The following is a 21,766-nucleotide window of genomic DNA, read 5'->3' as shown; positions in this document are numbered from 1 at the left end:
AGCAAACCATTTCGTAGTCAGAAGTGACAGAACAAAATATTGGCACCAGGTCACAATTTATACTCTTTTACTAAAGCACAAACACCGCCACCACGATTTAATGATCTGTTCATGAAGAACGAGTTGTACCCGGGCATATTAATTACTTCTTCATCACAAGAGTACCAGGTTTTCGTAATCATAAGCACTTCAAACTTGTCTAGTTTGTTAAACAGATACTCAAGTTCAGCAGTTTTATTCACGACAGACCGCGCATTCACATGGAGACAACGAAAAGACGTGTTTGTTAATATTTCGTTACATTTTACTTCATTCATCATGACCTGATTGCAAGATTCTGGACCGTCGTATTCGTTGATAAGACTGCGCACGTCTGATTGATCAACGTTTGCGGCCCCTTGACCGAGTGGCCCGTGGTTCCATGCTGTGCTCTACCTCGCTTTCTTCGTTTTTTGGTTCTAGTTCAACGATGTCGTTGCTATCGTTGTCCCAGGCGGAAAGACAACCATTAATTAGAACTTTATCATACGTCAAACGCACTTTTTCTTTCCTGTCACGATTTTCTTTGGTTCGATTCCACAGCTTTTTCCTCACCTCTCGGACACTTTGTGAAAAATCTTCACTAATCGAATAGGTAGATCCTTTAAGTTTAGAACACTGCTTTAAAATGTTCACTTTATCACGTTAGTCTAGTAACCTAAAGATCACCGGTCTATCTTTGCCTTCACTGTCTGACTTTCGTCTACCGAGTCGATGTATTCTTTCTATACCTGATACCGTCACGTTTAGCTTATCTTCAAGAATATCTTTTGTTACTATGTCTGAAGTTGTTCGTCAGACTCTTCTTCTTGCTCCTTTATGCCAAAAACAATCAGGTTTGATCGTCGGCTTCTATTTTCTGAATCATCAATTTTTTTTGTCATTACTGACAGCTGCTGCTCCAATTCAGTTACTTTTTCTACACATTCCATGACTTTTTCCTGAAGGCTTCCCATCTCTTCCAGCTTCTTCTCAATAACGTTGAGCTTCTGGTTTGTTACATTTTTTCCTTTCTTTATTTCCTGTATGTCTGCCGCAATCAACTTCAATTGCTCCGAAATCGCACTATCTGGTCCGGGGTTCGCCTCGATGTCGCCCCCCAGGGGCAACAAGAATCGCAGTGAAACACATAAACTACACATCAAATCAAGCAGGGGCCGTGGGCACGGCAGCAAAAGAAGGCAAACATTGTTGCTACGCAAGCATTTTCCGTAGTGTGTGCTCACCTGGATGAAGAAGACAAAAGGGTTGGTAGCCCTCATCTTGGTACTGCCGCCGCGCCCACTGCCGCGTGCTTGTTGTGTTGTTGTTGTTGTGACTGAGAGAAGGATGAAAAGGAAATTGTACGGGCCAGCTACTGGCCACCACCGCTGCCTCGTGCAGATAGACTGCCGCGTGCTTCGTGGAACGCCTCTTTTATACAGTCCGGTGTTGCTGATGCCGATGCTCCTGCTGCTTCCGTCGACGAAGCAGTGGCGCCGCTGGGAAGGCTGTGGTAGAAATCTTGGAATACGGCCGGATGACTTGACGTGTTGACGTGATCGATGCAACAGCCGCAATGTCCGATAAAAATGCGTAGTAGTGCGTCGGTGGCTGCCCCACCAGCAAAGGCAGCAATCCAAGAAAAACCTGGATGAAGAAGACAAAAGGGTTTGTAGCTCTCATCTTGGTACTGCCGCCGCGCCCACTGCCACGTGCTGTTGAAGACTAAGTTGATCACGAGAGTTATTGGTTGGTTTGGTTGGTTTATGGGGTTTAACGTCCCAAAGCGACTAAGGCTATGAGAGACGCCGTACTGGAGGGCTCCGGAAATTTCGACCACCTGGGCACGGCTCTTTTATACAGTCCGGTGTTGCTGATGCCGATGCTCCTGCTGCTTCCGTCGACGAAGCAGTGGCGCCGCTGGGAAGGCTGTGGTAGAAATCTTGGAATACGGCCGGATGACTTGACTTGTTGACGCGATCGATGCAACAGCCGCAATGTCCGATAAAGATGCGTAGTAGTGCGTCGGTGGCTGCCCCACCAGCAAAGGCAGCAATCAAAGAAAAACCTGGATGAAGAAGACAAAAGGGTTTGTAGCTCTCATCTTGGTACTGCCGCCGCGCCCACTGCCACGTGCTGTTGAAGACTAAGTTGATCACGAGAGTTATTGGTTAGTTTGGTTGGTTTATGGGGTTTAACGTCCCAAAGCGACTAAGGCTATCACAGACGCCGTAGTGGAGGGCTCCGGAAATTTCGACCACCTGGGCACGGCTCTTTTATACAGTCCGGTGTTGCTGATGCCGATGCTCCTGCTGCTTCCGTCGACGAAGCAGTGGCGCCGCTGGGAAGGCTGTGGTGGAAATCTTGGAATACGGCCGGATGACTTGACGTGTTGACGGGATCGATGCAAACAGCCGCAATGTCCGATAAAGATGCGTAGTAGTGCGTCGGTGGCTGCCCCACCAGCAAAGGCAGCAATCCAAGAAAAACCTGGATGAAGAAGACAAAAGGGTTTGTAGCCCTCATCTTGGTACTGGTACATTTCCGATATTGCGCCGATTAACTGTGGTGCTGGTAAGGAAGTGTGTTGTTGCGGGCGCCGCCTGCGCTTAGTTTTCGGCATGCACCAGCGTCAGCTATTAATCCGAAAGCTAATGCCTCATCGTTGTCGACAGAAGGTTCTCAGCCGGGGTGTCACGCTTTTTGGTTGGTCGGAATGGTTATGACATCAGAGTGCGCGGATTCGCAGTAATGCGGTCAATCACGGATACCTGACGCCCCCTTTTGGAGCACACGACAACTAATAAAACAGTTGTCGTCCGCTCTGAAAGAGGGCGTAAGGCGTCCGTGGGTGACCACATTACGTAACGCATTACTGCGAACAGAGCCATCGATACAACCGAACTCATCGAAGCAGAGAGAGAATCGTGCTAAAGAAGCAGCCGAAGTTGGCAGTCAAAGTATGTAGTCAAATAAGTACAGCATAAACAGTCTCGAAGTCAACGCCAAACAGTGCGCCAGTTTCGCCTTGCACCCCTTTAAAGAACTGAAGTGCCCCCTGAATTTTTTTTTTTTGCTGTGAATACATCTACCGCTTGTGTGCACATTTCTACCTCACATTACTGACGCACGAGAGCGGTAAAGCTACAGAAACAACGGAACACCGTAGTGTCCATCACCTCCACGGCTCTTCAGGTATGCCCAACGGCGGGGTTGCTCCATCGGCATCCGCATCCTCGGCGGTCATTATCTTTTAAGGCCGATTCACACGACGGACCGTTCGTCCGCGGCCCGCGCACTACGTGTTCATGCGTCAGCACTTTGAGAGGCGCGCTGTCGGCCGCCATCCATCCAGCCATTCAGCGCGCCTCTCAATGTGCTGACGCATGAACACGTAGTGCGCGGGCCGCGGACGAACGGTCCGTCGTGTGAATCGGCCTTTACTCGCGAGATCCGTGGACCTTCAGTAGAATTGACGCCGTCCATGTGTACGACTAACTCGCCATATACGAACGTGTGAGCGCTGAAAACACGATGGTCCCGACTTTAAATTTGACGAACGTTTTCTTCTACCTGACAGGTACCGTGATGACCAGATTCGAGGCTGGCGACGCCCAAGACGCAAAAACACCCTCAACCTCTTACTATTCAATTCCAGTCATGTTTATTGAACAACAATAATAGAAGCAAAACTATTTATTGAAGTCGGTATTCTATGAGGTCCCATGGTTAAAAACCGTCTAGGGGACCTCCTGACATAAAATAGGTAGTTTAAACAAATACTAAGACAGAGGTTGCTAGTTAAAAACAACGATAAAAGACAGTCATAAAATCGCGTATGTAGAAACGAATTCAAGAAACATTAAACGACAAAAGTACATCAAGAAAAGGAAAAAAATACGTTATTGTACACATAGTTCATAATTTTCAATTCTAAAGAGTTTTTAATACGATGAAAAAGAAATTAGATTTGGTATTTCTTTCTACCTGCCTTTTTATTGCTAAGACGAATACCACCGCGTTCAATGTTGGAGTAGCTGAATTTCACTTATATCTTGTTTAGTCATCCTTCATTACTTTTTTCCACAGGTGGTTGGGGAGGGGAGGCGATAGCCTCACGACGAGCCTCGCAATTTGTCCCGACTGGTGTACGAACAGTGCTCTTGCCATTCAGGGAAATGTCAGAAAAATACACTTTATCAGCGGACACTCTTCTCGAAATATGAACAGCAGTGGCCGATACAGTTACAGGCCAAGCAGTCGTTCAGGCGAATGTCATCCTGTTGTGAAGGGTCGGAAATATTTTTCTTCTGCCACAATTGAGATTTTGGAAAAAAAGAACCAAAAGCACATGGCAATTTTACCCTCAGACAGCAGTGCTTATCAGTGCCTCCCTACTGAGTGGCAGCTGCCGTAATTGAAGTGAGGCTCCTTTTAGTAGCTGGAAATAATAACCCCCTTATTAAAAACTTTTAACGATGCAGCTCAACAATTTTCGACGAGAGCGACAGCAGAGGAAAATTGCTTTTTGTTCTCGTAATTGTTGAATTCCAAGGCGCCACATATAAACCAAGACGCATTTTTTTCCTCTTCAGTGAACTGCTAAGCTGTCGCATTCACTAGGCAGACAAAGCTGTGTGCACAAGGTATAAAGTGTGGTCTCCTGTTCAGCCTGTTTCTTAGTACCGTTCTACGGGCCACGTTTAGAACAAAATGAAAGCCGTCATCTTTGTACTTCTCACCGGGTCTTACCTGTTGTTATCTTCACGAAGCTCGAAGGCAGTTGTAGGATCTCCCGTGGTTCAGAGCAGCTTTCTGGATGCATTCGAGGTACTTGTGCCCTTTTGTATACTTACTGCATTTCTAAGCATTGTACCAGCGCAGTCAAGCACCTAAGTGCTAATGTCTCCAGTTAGCAATGATTGTCGGCCATAGTCGCAAGTGTCTTGCATATCGTCGAAAACAAAACGTAAACAAGGGAAGGAAAACCTGTTCCCATAAGAGCATTTTTGTTCGTTTTGGCGAAATGTTGGCAAGCTCAATGAGACTTCTGCCTTCCTTGTTGACACTGTATTTGCAAGAAACTCATCTACCTGCCCTCTCTCTACCATGGACTTCATTCGCTGAAGATGTTCAAGGTGAATGTGATGCGCATGCTGGGGTTCGTTTTAAGTTAACGAACCGCAATCCATAATAAAAAGGCGATCATTCTAAAAACTCAGCTCTTTCGCTACTGGGTGGTTAAGGATGGTTGGCAGATTTTGCTCGTTTTTCGACTACCCTAACGAGTCCGTGTTGGATTTTACACGAGGGATCTATTGCTATAGGACACATTTGCGGTGCTGGGATTTAGGGACATCTATCTGAAAAAGTTTTTGTGCCTCCTGGATGATTTTGACATCTTTTACGTAAACATAAATTATACTGGATAATTCCGCGGTTCTGTATGCGTTCATATTGTTGTCAAGGCACTGTGAGATGTCAATAATGATTTACTTATATACACCAGGTGATTCACCTAGGCCCATCGCTAATTTTTAAATAATCTTTCCGAGGAAAATAAATGGCAGGTTTCCTTGAAACACCGAATAAAAACGGTATTTATCTGCATGTTTCCTTTCTGAAAGTCGCCACAGTTACAACTATTTTATGCCTTGAGGGGCCCACCAAATATGTTCCCAAAACTGGTCACTTGATTGAACAGTGGGTGCAAAAAAAAAGTCATCCATCCATAAAAAACATATAGAGGATGAATCTGATTGATGTGCCAGCGTGTGAATTAGAAAAAGATATCATGACGGGACACATAAGCTTAATGTAAGGGTACTGCGCGATAGCGTTAATTTGTCCCTCCAGCGGCCTGGCTACTGATACGGATAATGTTTTTGATTTCACCCTTAGATAGCATTTTGCCTTCCCTTAAGCGTGCAACAATATAGCACTAGATATCCCTCCGGCGCAAGAACTCTTTCTCCATTACGTAAGTTCTGTCCACATGCCCGCATAGGCGGAATTCTTCAAATTCGTCATTCGCTGCATTCATTGATCGCTCAGAGTCCTCATTCTACTTCTGTCGCAGCGGTGCCACCGTTAAGCGGTGCTTCATTGCACCGGCAGGTGGCATGGCTTAAACACAGCCAACGGTAAGGCTTAGGGACCAAGGCTGCACTTCACGTGGGCAATTATTAATGTAGCTGCTACCTGCCATGGTGGGCAGTTTGCTTCCATTGCCATCATCAGGTTACCACCGGTCGAATTTTGATGGCGGTAACATTCTAGAAGTCTGTGTACTGTGCTATGTCAGCGCAGGTTAAAGAACTCCATGTGGTCGAAATTTCCGGCACCGTTCATTACAGCGTCCTTCATTGCCTATGTCGCTTTGGGACGTTATATCCCATAAAACATAAACCTTCTATGAGGTCCAGGTTGTGACGATACCACAAGGTCGCGTGACATAGGTGGCAGGTAGGCTGCCAGATAGAAGGATTTTTGCTCGTCACTGTTGACGGCGACGACGTAGCGTTCTCTGCTCAGTAGGATTCCTACGCTTTCGTGTTAGTAGTGTTGGCCCCGGACAGAGCAGCTGCTGTCGCTGACAGGTTCAGTCCGGGTGAGCTGTAGGAGGACACCATCAATGTTCACGTGACATGCATAAGCCCGAGTCCTCTCCACCGATTCAGTCCAGCAATCAGAGTGTGACACGCTATGCACCCTACCCACTGCTCCCAACCGACTCTGATTGGCGACCGCAGTGTCCAGGTCCGGTCCAGGTTAGGCAACAGTTTTGGTCCACGACCTTTTTGCCAAACGTCTTACCCCATTAAAGCCGGGCTGGGGAGATCTTGTTCCTATTAAAAAACCGCCGGGTACCCAGCGGCGCTTAGGATCGTTCCCAGCACCTCCCGAGCGCGAGGCTGATGCTCGACTGCAAGGCCACTGCTTCGGCTCTCCACCAGTCTCACACACGTCCCTTCTGCGTTCTCTCACTTTTCCTCTCTCTGGGAGCGAAGCGAAGGACTTCTCTCTCTCTCCACTTTTCTATCTGCCAACCGAAGCTTTTGACGCACTAAACAACGAACAATTTTTGCGGAATGGGTATTGTAATGCTAGCCCATTAAAATACTTCGGGGCGTTATACTGGATTCATGGGGAAGAATTGCGACAGCGCCCTTCTTCCACTGGCCAATCTATCCGAATGATGACTCGTATTCCAATTCCGACTATGCAACTAAGCAAAATGTGCCTCATTCATAGATCGCGGCAAGTCCTCAAACCACTCCTGTCGCAGAGGTTAAGCTATGCACTACTCCACTAACAGGCGCCTGTAACAGACACAGCTATAGGTGAAGATTGTGTGACCCAAGTTGCTCTTTCCCAGCAATGCCAGAAGAAACAGCTTCTGGGAGCTTGGTTCTTCCAGCTAGTTCTTCGGGAGACTTTTGCACGTATGGCTGTTGTTCTCTCAGTAGTTTTCTTCTCAGTCAATTTCGTTCTTTGCCAGGTCATTTTTCCAGCCTCTCCCTCATCTCCCCCTACAAGTGAAGAGGGGAGAGATGATGGGCAAGAGGAAAGTGGAACGGTTGGCAAGTGGCTAGTAGAAGGATACAGATCATCCTAACACCACCTAAAAAAGGAAGGCTTCTCACAGACACTGCCAATATCGCCTATATGGCGCTCCAAATGCTATATCATTTAAATAAGGTGATTGTATAAGGTAGGTATAAGGTAGTCTCAGGAGACTAAAGATCTGGTTAAAAAGCGCCAAAGCATGAGGACGTCTAACTACACAGACAGGATAGAGTGAGCAGAGCTATCGAAGTTAATAAATAAGCGCAAGGTAGCCGACATAAGAAAGTTTAACTTGGAGAAAATCGAGCATGCTCTAAGGAACGGAGGTAGCCTAAAATCAGTGAGGAGAAAACTGGGCATAGGTAAAAACCAGATGTATGCGCTGAAAGACAAACAGGGCAATGTCATCAGCAATATGGATAAGATAGTTGAATTAGCCGAAGAGTTCTACACAAATCTATACAGTAGCGAATATAATTACCAAGTTACTGAGGGAGGCAGTCGAGCACAGCAATGGGACACCCCGCCAGTAACGAAGGAGGAAGTAAAAAAAGCATTAGGAGCAATGCAAAGAGGGAAAGCAGCTGGTGAGGATCAGGTAACAGCAGATTTGTTGAAGGACGGAGGCGAGATTGTGCCTTGGGACCTCGAGAGTACCAGAAGCTTGGAAGAACGCTAACATTAGCTTAATTCATAATAAAGGAGACGTCAAGGACTTGAAGAATTACAGACCGACCAGCTTATTGTCCGTTGCCTACAAGGTATTTACTAAGGTAATCGCTAATAGAGTCAGGACAACCTTGGACTTCATTCAACCAAATGATCAGGCAGGCTTTCGTAAAGGATACTCGACAATAGACCACATTCACACTATGAATCAGGTGATAGAGAAATGCGCAGAATATAAACAGCCCCTATATATAGCCTTCATTGATTACGAGAAAGCATTTGACTGAGTGGAAACCTCAGCTGTCATGCAGGCATTGCGAAATCAGGGTGTGGAAGATTGTTAGGTGAAAATATTGGAAGATATTTATAACGATTGCACAGCTACTATAGTTCTCCATAAAGTCAGCAATAAAATTCCAATACGGAAAGGTGTCAGGCAGGGAGACACGATCTCGCCAATGCTCTTCACTGCCTGCTTACAGGAGGTATTCCGGGGGCTGGAATGGGAACAGTTGGGGATAAGAGTTAATGGAGAATACCTGAGTAATTTGCGATTCGTTGATGACATTGCCTTGCTAAGCCACTCAGGACAAGAACTGCAATGCATGATCAATGAGTTAGACAGGCAGAGCAGAACGGTGGGGCTAAGAATTAACATGCAGAAAACCAGAGTAATGTTCAACAGCCTAGCCAGGGAACAGCAGTTCCCAATTGGTAGCGAGGTGCTGGAAGTAGTAAGAGAATATGTCTACTTAGGGCAGGTAGGGACCGCAGATCCGGATCATGAGAGGGAAATAACTAGAAGAATAAGAATGGGGTGGAGCGCATATGGCAGGTTCTCTCAGATCATGGATGGCAGTTTACCAATATCCCTCACGAAGAAACTCTACAAGAGCTGTATCCTACCGGTACTCACCTATGGGGCAGAAACGTGGAGGCTAACAAAGAGGGTTCAGCTTAAGTTAAGAACAACGCAGCGAGCTATGGAGAGTAAAATGATAGGTGTAACGTTAAGAGATCGGAAGACGGCGGAGTGGGTGAGGGAAGAAACGCGGGTTAAGTACATCTTAGTTGAAATCAAGAGGAAGAAATGGCCTTGGGCAGGGCATGTAATGCGAAGGCAAGATAACCGCTGGTCCTTTAAGGGTAACGGAGTGGATTCCAAGAGAAAGCAAACGTAGCAGGGGACGGCAGAAAGTTAGGTGGGCGGATGAGATTAAGAAGTTTGCGGGGATACAGTGGCGGCAACTGAAAAAGGACAGGGTTAATTGGAGAGCCATGGGAGAGGCCTCTGCCCTGCAAGTGGGTGTAGTCAGGCTGATGATGATGATGATGATTGTATAGTGTGATGCGGCATTTTGACGACAGCGCTATGGCCCTTTTTATCGTACGATTATTTTAACTTGGCAGTAACGCATGCCACCTAGCAGTTGCGGCATCCGGAGTCGAGGGACCGCGAGAGAGGAGGCAGTCTACACCGCTAGAACACGAATGAGGGGAAACAGCGCCCCGAGCGCAAAGTACTCTCACTCCCGACACCTGCTCTATTTCTGCACTTCTCCTCCTCACCCTTTAGCCCTCCAACTGCTTCTGTCTCGCCGCGGCAGATTAGACGCGAGCGCTAGTTCCTCTTGCTCCCTCTCGTGGTACTATTGTTCCTTCCTCCTCTCACCCTGGCTTTTTACTCTCGCACCTCGCTGCAGTGCTACTCAAGCACCACGGTTGCTCAGTTCTTCGGGCGATGCCCCAGTCACTCCGCGGAATGTGTCATCAGTGATAGCCGCACTTTTGAAACGAAAGGCAAAAGGTGCCCATGTGCTGTAAGATGTCACTGCAGGTTAATTATCCTCAGGCTGTCGAAATTATTCCGAATCCTTCATTTATGGCGCTCCATTCTATCTTCTTTCCAATTCCCTCTCGATCCCTTCTTTCATGGCGCGTTTAAAGTGGCGTCGGAGAAGTTAGACTCTTACTGTGCCTTTCATTTTCTTCTTTCTTGGCGCTAAAATTGGTTTGTTTTTAATTAAAGGAAATGGCGCGGTATGGGTCTCACATATCTCGGCGGACACCTGAACCGCGCCGTAAGGGAAGGGAGGAAGGTGGGAGTGAAAGACGAAATAGAGGCCGTTTCGGAGGTCTCAGGAATAATTTCGACCACTTGTGGATCTTTAACGTGCACTGACATCACACAGCACACGGGCGCTTTCTGCGTTTCGCCTCCATCGAATGAATGAATGAATGAATGAATGAATGAATGAATGAATGAATGAATGAATGAATGAATGAATGAATGAATGAAAAACCTTATTGTCACAAGCGTCCGCTCAGCGTAGGTGGAGCCCTCAGTCTGGGGCCCCAGTGGCCTTTGCAGTCTTGCGAACCCTGTCGATCAGCTTCAGCCGCTCTTCAGGCTTCGAGCTGGACAGCCCAGCCTCCCACAGCTCCGGTGTTGGTGTGTTGTTTATCGGCGCTGCCTGTATTTTGTGACAGGCGCATGCAACCTGATACGCGGCCGCCGCGGTCGGGATCGAACCCGGGTAGTCCGGCTCGGTAGATGAGCGCCTTAACCACTGAGCCACCGCGGCAGGTATTTGCCGGCGCTCCCTTCTTTCATTTTGGAGAAAGCTTAAGCTGCGCCTTCAAGAGCGATAAATTGGTAAATTGGTTTTTGGGGAAGGAAATGGCGCCGTATCTGTCTCACATATCTCGGCGGACACCTGAACCGCACCGTAAGAGAAGGGAAGAAGGTAGGAGTCAAAGAAGAAAGAGAGCTTAGGCATCACCTTATATGCGTATTAATCTTTCGCCTTTAAGAGTGGAACGGGACAGCGTCTTGCAACGCTGCCAGGGAGTCCACACAACGCCATCGCCCTTTAGGTGCGATGCCTTGACCGGCCGTAAATTGCCTTTTGAGGAAAGAAAATGGCGCAGTATCTGTCTCACATACATCGTGGACACCTGAACCGCCCTGTAAGGGAAGGGAAGAAGATGGGAGTGTACGAAGACACTGCATTCACGAGACGTGCCTTTGTTCATTCCAAACCATCGAGCTGGTGTGGCAGAGTGGTTTGCGTGCTCGTCTCGCACTCCGGGGGTGGTGGTGGTGAAAAACTTTTTTTTAATACTCAGAGAGACTATGGAGATCAGAAGACTCCACTACATGGCCGATATCCTTAGTCCGGGACACCGCACGACGAGGCCCCGTCTCGCATCCGGTTTACAAGAGCCCTATGGGACTCCAGTGTGGAGCAGTTGACAAGGGCAGTCTGCCATGTCTCTCGGGTGAGGGTAGGGGGAAGGTGAGGATTCTGAGTACATGGCCACACCATGTGAAAGATATCGCAGATCTCTCCACAGTGAGGGCAGCGCCCATCTGTGTTCGGATCGAAGTGTTTGGCAATGGCAGGAAAGATAAGAGTTCCTGTCTGCAGGCGCCGCAGAGTTCGCTCCTCCGCCTTACTCAGCCCCTTGGCAGGTGCCGGGTAGAGGCGGTGGCTCTCGCAGTAATAAATTAAGATTTTGCGGAACCGCGGAAGCGGTTTATGAGCTTCTGAGCCAATAGAGCGAGGAGCCCGGTGCGTGAGCGCTCGGGCGGCCGCATCAGCGGCCTTATTGCCTCGTAGACCGTCGTGGCCAAGAGCCCAGATTACCTTTCTGCAAGTTGGATCGGCGGGAGGCCGTCTTAGAATTTGGAAGGCAAGAGGTGATATTTCCCCTGCAAAATAGTGTTCACAGGCCCGGCGGGAGTTTATGCCTTTGGTTGGATTCCCCAACTCACCAATTTCCAAGTAGGTTTTATTTATTAATGCTTCTAGGATTTTTCGCTAACGGCCAACGCTGCCGACGACGACACCGACTTTTCTGCGCCACGGAGCCCTTCACGCTGTCGCGTTAAAACTAAATTTCATTTCCCGGCGCTCCCTTCTTTCATTCTTTAAGGCGAAAGTCGTTAATGCCTCATACTGTCGTGACCAAGATGTGTTGGCAAATGTGTCCGCGTTTCGGATGCATGCCTTATATGAGCATATGTCAGTCAATAGCCAATCGATACTTAATCGGGTCGATTGAAAGACATCGAAACATGACATAAAAGGATTTCATGATTATATCATTGTACTTAATGACTAAATGACAAATTTGTAATTAGTAGTAGTTAAAAAGTGGCATGCGACTGTGCACTGCACCTGCACTTCAAGTTACGCTAATTAATCAGTGTACTATTAAGGTCATGATAACTATCACTAACGATAAATTAACTTGTGTCACGAAATATGCAAGTCGTGCTTAACTATCATTACCCATCACTAATACTTAGACGTTTCGTAGACATTGTGTCGAGCATTCCAGAGAGTTCCATCACTTGGCAAGTGAGTGACAGGACATGATGGGCGGCATTAGAACAATCGTAAACACCGATTAGCCTAATTAACCTTTCTAGTTGGACCACTTAAATAAATAAAACCGAGAAGGAAATTTGTCGAGTAGGGGAATCGAACCAGGGTCTCCGGAGTGCGAGACGAGTACGCTAAGCACTCTGCCATGCCAGCTCGATGGTTTGTAATAAACAAAGGCGCGTATAGCTAATACGGCATCTTCGTTCACTCTGATATTCCTCTCTTCTCTTACTGCGAGGTTCTGGTGTCCACCGAGATAAGCGAGACAGATACATTTCCTGTCCTCAAAAACCAGCTTACCGACGAGCAAGGCATAGAGCCGGATGGGCGGTGGCATCCATTGGACTCCCTGGCAGCTTTGCAAGACGCTCTCGCGTTCCACTCTTTGAGGCGAAGCTTAACATCTTAACCACGCATCAGTGACACAAGCAGCTACACGGTTTTCGCCTGACAGTACTTTAGGTCAACAAACCGCCCCCCTGGATTTTTGCCAGCATGAATGCTGGCTCTACCTTTGCTAAACTTCCTAACCGCCGCTTTGCTATCGCTTACGACGTCTTTAACGCCTGGTCGTGCAATGGCAATGGCTATTGCAATCTCCACCGCCTCTACTGGCGGTAGATCTCGGTTTCTTTCGATTCCTATGGCGATCCCGGTCCCGGAGGACCGGGATCGGGCGCGACGACTCTACTTGGTCGCCTATCTCTCTCCCTGGTATGACGTCAGAAGTCAATCTAAAGGCCAAATGTGGCTACCGGCCGCCGCTACGCGAAAGACAGTTCATGAGCGTAGTATATAATGTCCATCTTCCTTCACAATGCACCTGTGCAGACTGCGCCGACGTATCCATGACGCTTTTTCAAACGAGAATGTGTAAACGGTTAAAAAAAAATTGGCTATGGCTTAGTTTAGGTTAAGCCTGGATATCAGCAAAAAGCTTTGGTGATCGTCATACGAGGAAGCCGAGCGCGCGCCGATGCACACTCGGTAAGCACGCGCAGAGCGCGCGAACGACGGCGAAGGTCGACCGACGGAGCCGCGCTCGGCGGCGGCTCCGCCGACCACGTGCGCCTCTCCAGTGACGTCGCGCGGCGAACTCGCGCACGCGCAGATGTGTCTAAAATTGATCACGGCGCAAGCCAGACCCGGTGTTGACTAGCCTAGTGAAGCTTTTCGCGTCAAACATTCCGCCCGTCTTCATCGAAGGGCAATCAGTGTATCACATGGCAGGGAAATGTAGGCGATATGCACTTATTGCTGCTATGTAATCAATACTTACGCGCTAAGCATAGAACAGCGAGAAATATACGCCGTTTCCTGCTGAGCTTCCAGATTAAGTAGTATTTTTTTTGGTGGTCTGCCTGGCCAGTATTGAGCAGTCTACGGCAAGATATGTTGCTGCGACAGCGTTAAGGCTCCCGTCCTCGAGAAAATCCGACGTCGTCGTGGCCGATGTGAGCAAACATTCCCGGAGAACCAACCTAGGCGGGATACCTAGATAATGTGGCCTTGTGGCGTCAGCTCAAACTGCCCACCCGATTGCAAGCAAACTGACCACCGTGGCTTTCGGCAGTTAAATTATTGATCGGGAGAGGTTGCTCGGGAAGAGCAACCTGGGTGGCAGGACCTGCCATCGCAGAACAGAGCGTAACGACTAATCACTGCACCACGGTCCCAGGTGGGGTCTATCTATGAATGTAAAGTCGGGAATGATGAGATGAGCATATATGTGCATTAAAGGGAAACTGCATATGTTTTAGAAATCAATGCGCTTAAGACGGTCGAATGTGTGAAACTTGCAGGTAAAACATGCGAAGTCTTTTTGGGCTAGCGCCTTAAATAGTGAAGTAATCGCCGATTAAACTCCGGACGCCATTCAAGCTTCTCCGCAGCGCAGAACGCCAAGTGGGGGGCGTATGATGACGTCATAGAATGTATCGGTAGATTCCCAACGCACAAACGCCTGCTTTGAAGGGAAAAAAACGAACGCCACCGAAGGCAAACCATGCCGAGAGTTATTTGGCAGCGTCTAACGAGTCGGGGCAGGGTGTGGCCGACGACAGGGGTAATTTGAATTTATACCTTCCGTGACGTCACGCTGAGTTTCTCTGCAGTACTCTACTGCATTGGGGAGAAGCGCAATATTCAATTGTCAATTACGTCGCTATTTTAAATGCTAGTGCAAAAACACTTGGCATGCTTTACCTACAGCCTGTATAGATTTGAATATCGCGAAATTCTCAAAAAAGTGCTGCAGTTGCCCTTTAAGGCAATAACGCTATTGCGTCGTACCCTCAAGGTGGGGCCTGAGTTTCTCCTCTCGACAAGACAGCAATGCAACCAAAACGTGCATAAGCAAACACCTTGATCGTAATTTAATACGGGGGTCGTTTTAAAACATAGGGCATATATTGTATGTCTCATACGTCGCGAATGGGACCAGTATTTGACTCTTTGAAATAATGGCAATTTTCTTCTGTTAGCGCAGCGTTTATTACCGAGCATTGCTAAAGAATTTCCTTCGTATATCCTCTGCAGAAGAAAAGACGTAATGTTGTTGCCTTCTCCAACCGAGCAATGTGCATTTTTAACTTTCCTCTTTCATTCTCACAGATATTTGCTACATTTCCTCACCTCGTGGCCATCTTTGACTCCAACAATGACGCCATTATGGAATGCTTGACTCTGGAGCGAACGAGCATTAACCGCAAGTCCAGAACAGCCACCTATGTGTTCTTATTTAAAGGGCACCATGGAACAGAAAAGTAAACAGTTTTTTTGAAATATGTATTGGCGTTGGAGAAGTTGCGAAAATCATTTTTTTACTCGGAAAGAACAGGAAAACAACTTTTCCATTTTATGTGACGCGGAAAAAAACAGTTATAATAGAATGTCAACGTAGACACTCATGGTTGAAATTAAGTACCCTAGGGACCAGCAAAAACCTCCGGTACGCTGCGGAGCTGTTGCAAGATGAAACAAACGTCAGCAAGAAGGCCTCAAAAAGGAGCTTTGATCAGAGCAATGCGAGTTCAGCCGAAAAGAAGGACGCATATTTTCAGCGCCTCCTTTTGTCGTGATTCTTCCGTGTGGTTTTCTTCTACTTCATATATGTTTATTGTGATTTACTGATGCGGCATAGGTTGGTAATTGTGGCTTTATAAGCTCTGTCCTGGCCAGGTTCATGCTTTTGATTCATGTTCAGGTCACTGCACAACTACATGAAGGTGTTCATATTTGTGCTGTTATTCTAGGCAAGCTGTTCAACGACTGCACCGTTGTTATTGCTTTCTTTATTTAAATGTTTAAGATTAATTAATGTCCATCTCTTCTTAAGTATTTAAACAAGGAGAAATTTCCTTATCTGTTTGTGTTAAAATTATTTTCACAAAATGTTTTTATATTCTCCTCCCTGCTTGAGGCCTCTTGTACCATCCACTCCTACCTGACGCTTTAAGCTAAGCCAAGGAATTTTGAAAATAAATGAATACCTTTTGTTTATTTTGTTGCCTAGGGAGAAAATTTGGCGAAAATTGAAACTTCTCTTAGAAGCAGCGGGCCAAGAAATCGCCAGGCTAGAACACAGATGACGAAACGAAACGTCGGCTAAATTTTGTAATTAAGACAAGGCATATTCTACAAGCTAGCGTAGGCATCACAATCTACCAATTAGAGCATTCAGTACAGAATATATGCCATCGGCAACTTAGGAGGAGCTGAAGCGACGTCACCTCTGGTGTGGTGACGTCACTCTGCGCACGTCACTACCCTCAGCCTGGGGAAATCGTCACTTCCCTCCAGCCAGTCGGTGAACTTTATGACCGACGACGCATCTCGGATCATGGGGCTTGTAATGCTATATCATTAATAGGTTGGTTCGTCTAGTCGCCTTGCTACACAGCGGTAAATGCTAACCTATGTGTGGCAAAGAACATTTTTTTTTTGGCTTGCAGGAAAAATGTCAGTTTCCACATATCATCAGGAGATACACAGGATAAATTTGTGTACTACACAGACGATGGTAAGTGCCCATTTTTTTTTTGTATGAATGTCGGCCAGAACTATCATAATTATGAGGGACCTACATTGCTCTTATAAGCAAAGTTGTGTTCATATATCTGTTATGTAAAGTGCATTAAGTACTACCCAAATAGTGTTGTACTTTCTACCTACATACTCCTGGGAGAGTGCAGAAAGGTCTCAAATTTTGCGGGGTAAAATATATAATGGATTAGAAAAAGCACAAGAGCGCATTCAAAATGAAAGTTGGTGGTTCAATGCCGGTGTTACCTTCGGTATTCATGCCGATGGAGGGCACTAAATATATTTCTTAGAGAATGCGAGCGGTTGATAGCAAGAAGGCATATTAGCGAAGCATGCAGGATTAACCGAACTCAAAAACAAACTTAGTGAAGGTCTTTAGCAGGGTTTCTTTGGCCTCGGTATGATCTCATACATGTCATATTACATTCGGTCTGGACTACATTAACCTGCTGGTTTTGCTCGATCAACCTTGGAGATATCCGACAAAAAACGACAGAAAGGGAGCGCAGTCTCAGAATGGTTTAACACTGAGCGCTCTTGCAGCGAGTCGTCACGGAGTCTGCGGCAAGAAAGTCTAAGGCGCAAGCTGAAAGCCGAAAAAACAATACATGCTCATTACCACTACTACTGGTGAACTGAAACACCTGTCGAAAATAGAGCGCATGGCATACTCCCAGTGCCTGATCGTTTTGCCTGTATATTAATGAGACTTAATGCTCACTATTCTTTGAAAGCGCACATTTCCATCTCGTTGCTCTGTCGATAATTCCGATTGCGCGAAATTTTGCTGAAACAAAACTTACGCGAAATGCGACGGGAAAGTTGGTGAAGCCCTGCTGTATCTCAAGCGCAGCTAGTGCACGGGAGGGAAGGAAACAAATTCAGGGGGCACTTTGACTGTCTAAAGTGCGCAGAGGCGAAAGCGTTTTCCGCACCACTTTCAGTGCTTCTGTGGCACTGGTGGCGTCATGTGTAATTGAGTACTAATTACTAAGTGACTACAAATCACTAATTAATGGTTAATTACTGATTAATGGTTGAATACTAATTAACTGCTAATTAATGACGCTTAAGCTTCGCCTTTAGGAGTGGAACGCGACAGCGTGGTGTAGCGCTGCCAGGGAGTCCACGGAACGCCACCACCCGTTCGGCGCGTTGCCTTGCCCTTTAAACGCTTTTTGAGGACAGGAAATGGCGCAGTAATTATCTTTCATCTCGGTGGACACCTGAACCGCACCGTAGAGGAAGGGAAGAAGCGGGAGTGAAAGGAGAAAGACAAAGATGGTCCGTAATGAAGAAAATTAAAATTGTATTTGAGGAAAGGAAATTACGCAGTAACTGTCTCACATATCTCGGTGGACACCCGTCAAAATGCAGGGGGGGGGGGGGGTACACTTTTTTGACCTAAAGTGCGGTCACTGATGTGTGGTTAAGATGTTAATCTTCGCCTCTAAGAGTGGAACGCGACAGTGTCTTGCAACGCTGCCAGGGAGTCTATAGAACGCCATTGCCCATTCGGTTCTACGCCTCGCCCGTCGGTACATTGGTTTTTGAGGAGAGGAAATGTATCTGTCTCTCATATCTCGGTGGACACCTAAACCTCGCCGGAAGGGACGGGAGGAGGAGGATGGCAGTGAGCGAAGACACCGTATTCACTAGACGCGCCTTTGTTCATTCCAAACCATCGAGCTGGCATGGCGGAGCACATGACAATGCACAACAAAAATACACACAACGCTATATACATACGACACTGTCGTGGTCAGCCAGCACGAGACTGGCTTCGTCAGGAAGGAAGGAAGGAAGGAAAAACTTTATTTTACTCTAGTCCTTTTTCCTGCGGTTTGGGAGCATCTTCAGAGACGTTTTCTCCTTGATTTTACCCCCAGGAGTCTTCTCTGTCGAAGTCGTCCGCCTCTAATCAGTGGTCGGTTGCCCTCAGTCCAGGGCTCCGCTGCTTAAAATTCCCGCAACATACACAACGGCTCTAGTCTTGAGAGCCACTCGGGAGGCTCCGCAGCTGCTTTTTGGATTGCAAGAAACCAGTCCACGCTTTCCCGAAAATAAATTCGGGCCGGTCGTGCGTCTTTGTGACAATGGTAGCCTGCCATTCTGGAGCGCCATATACAGTGGAGGCCCAAGAGCATTATGAGATCAAAAGGTGCCCCATCCTCATTATCAGTGCTTAAATAGCGAATTCCGTGCGCGTCAAGTGGTAGCTCTTTCTTTATGGTCCTTTGTAACACGTCCCAAAAATAAACCCCTTCCCAGCAATGCAAAAAAACATGGTCTATTGTTTCAGGCTGTTTACAAATTAAGCAGTTCGATCCCCACGGTAAAAAGAAATCCTTTCCCTCTAGAAACTTTTTAACTGGTAACGTCCCGGTGTGTAACTTAAAAAAGAAAGTCTTTACTCCTGGTGGCACCTTCATTTTCTTCACCCTTTTTAAAACATCCCCTCCCGGGCCTCCACTGTACAAGGCCCTGTACATGGGTTCTGGGAAAACAATATCACAAAGATCATTGTACAACTTTTTCCTTTTGCTTTTCCACAAATAATCGGTGGAAAAACGTGCCGAAAGAAACCGAACGCTTGCTACAATCTCTTTGTAGTAACCAAAAGTTCCACCAGAGAGCTCTTCTGTGGATACCACAAACTCCGGCAGCAATCGCCGCAGCTTCACTTGGCACACGGTGCGCAAGAACGGGTCTGTGACGTCGCGAAAAAACAAAAAACGGTTCACCAGCTGCCTTAAAAAGAGGTGCCCTAGCCCTAGCCCCCCCCCGTCTTTTACCCGCCGGAACAGGTTCGTTCTGCTACAACGTTCCCATTCGGACGCCCATATGAAAACTGCAAAAATCCTGTGTAGCTTCTGAACGTTCACACGTGAGCAATGCAAAACCTGCATCACATACCAGAGTTTGCTAATAAAAAAAAAATATTGCAGACTGTAGCTCTGGCGAAAATTGAAAGGTTGGTGCCTTTCCATTTCCCAGCTCGGTCACGTGCGTCTTTAGTTTGCTCTTTCCAATAGTCCTCGCTATCGCGATAAGCATCGAGCGGAACGCCCAAATACTTGCCCGGGGTCGTCGCCCACGGTACGTTGGCGAAATGGTCCGGGTGGGATGGCCACCATCCATGCCAGAGCCCAAGGCACTTGGACCAGTTAACCCCGCTACCTGTGACTTCGCTGAACGCGCGTACACACCCGACAGCTTCACTTATGCTCCCCTGATCAACCGTAAATACTGCAACGTCATCTGCATAGGCCAGCAGCTTAACTTCAGCTGCTTGTAACCTAAAGCCATTAATACTATTGTTTTCTATGATTTTCATGCACAGCGTTTCGATGTAAATACAAAACAAGAGAGGACTGAGGGGGCAGCCCTGACGCACCGAACGCTGCACGCTAATGGGGGCCCCCAAACTCTTGTTAACAATCAGCCTCGTCGTGCAGTTTCGATACGCCAGGGCTACACCCTTACGGATAACTGAACCGACGTTCACATAGTCTAAAACGGCAAACAAAATTTCATGAGAAACACAATCAAATGCCTTTTCAAGATCAATCTGAAGCATCGCTACTCGCCCATTGATATCATCACAGCTTTCAAGCACACTGCGCGCTTTGTGAATGTTGGAAAAAATTGAGCGCCCTTTGATTCCACATGTCTGGTGGGGTCCAACAATATCCGATATCACTGTCTGCAGTCTGCGTGCCAATACCTTCATAAAAATTTTGTAGTCCACATTAGTGAGTGCTATGGGTCGATACGCTGCAACCAATTGTAATTTCTCTATATCATCCGTTTTAGGTATGAGCACTGTATGGGAGGTCCCAAAAGACGGAGGCAATACGTTTATTTTATAGGCTTCATGAGCCAAAGACAGGAAATAAATAAAAAAAAAGCTGGCATGGCGGAGTGGATAGCATGCTTGTCTCGCACTCCGAAGACCGGGGTTCGATTCCCGAGCTCGACCAATTTCCTATTCGGTTTTATTTATTTATATGGCCTGACTAGAAAAGCTAATTAGGCTAATTGGGTAATTAAGCGATTAACTAAGCTCAGTCCCACTTACTTGGAGCATCACTATATGATCCCTTCAATTGGTTGCATGGTTACTAGCCAAAGTACAAAGTTTGAAATTGGCGCACTGTGACGTCACGACCGTTTCGACCAACTGAAAAGCGTGACATTTCTGTCGACAACTGCTGCTTACAACGATGAGACATTAAAAACTTTCGCCTTCAAAGATTATTATTTTAAGCCCTTGCATTTCAAACACCTGAAAGCGAGGCCAATAGGAGTCAGCGGCAAAACCCTGCAGTAGATACCGTGGGTACCACAGCACAAAGCACTTCCTTCATGCTGCGAGAATGCAGATTTCATTAAGCTTCCAAACCATAAGCAAAGCGGCTTCACTGTGAAGATAGCACAGTGCTTCCTTCATTCATTTGACTACTGCTTCATACCATGAAGCTCTGCTGGAATTCCTTCCATAGAATCAACCATCGCCAAAACCTCAGTCGTTCGATGACTCTTTTGTTCGGCTATATGCCAGCGATGAATGATACTTATCAGATGGAGTTCTGTGCCTGAGAACTCTGTTTCGGCTACAGACGGAGGAATTGTATGTAATTAATTATGAGAAATGTTCCTTGTTTCAGAATATGTTTCCCATTCTGCCAAATGACATGTTTTCGTGATAGTTGATCTTCCCTTACGCTCTATTTATTCTTCTGTATGCGCAGGAAATAACCAAAATAACAATGCATAGTAAACGAAGAAATCGCAGAAGAACCTCGTACAATGACATACACATAATAAGAACACAATAGGAAGATCATGCACGGAAGGCTCTCAAGCTAATACAATCAATCCAGCTCTTGGGGTACTCACTAGATATTTAGGTAATTTATTCAAGTTGCGAATGTTTTTTGTGATAAAAATCAGTATTTAAACATATTGTCGCGAATCTTTTTAGTGCTTGTCTGTTCATTGTTCAAAGCTGCCTACACGCTTCTTTTTCGCTTTGGGATGCAAGACGCGGCCAGACTTATCTCGAT

At 46.7% G+C, this 21,766-nt stretch overlaps 1 protein-coding gene and 1 pseudogene across 1 annotated transcript in view; one reads left to right on the top strand and one right to left on the bottom strand.

Moving 5' to 3' along the window:
• Nucleotides 1–381: 381 nt before the first annotated feature.
• LOC149325177 (uncharacterized) lies at nt 382–1,301 on the bottom strand (annotated as a pseudogene).
• A 3,433-nt stretch (nt 1,302–4,734) lies between these two features.
• LOC149325176 (uncharacterized) overlaps nt 4,735–21,766 on the top strand; it is a 49,397-nt gene continuing 32,365 nt past the window's right edge. The window contains exons 1-3 of the mRNA XM_089562471.1: nt 4,735–4,851; nt 15,267–15,418; nt 16,607–16,674. Coding sequence (XP_089418597.1) covers nt 4,735–4,851; nt 15,267–15,418; nt 16,607–16,674 — 337 coding nt within the window. The remainder of the gene's footprint in view (nt 4,852–15,266; nt 15,419–16,606; nt 16,675–21,766) is intronic.

The sequence above is a fragment of the Amblyomma mixtum genome, chromosome 10 (genome assembly GCF_055824585.1).
Source record: "Amblyomma mixtum isolate Tamu chromosome 10, ASM5582458v1, whole genome shotgun sequence".
Taxonomy (NCBI): domain Eukaryota; kingdom Metazoa; phylum Arthropoda; class Arachnida; order Ixodida; family Ixodidae; genus Amblyomma; species Amblyomma mixtum.
This window is presented reverse-complemented; position numbering and strand designations above follow the sequence as displayed.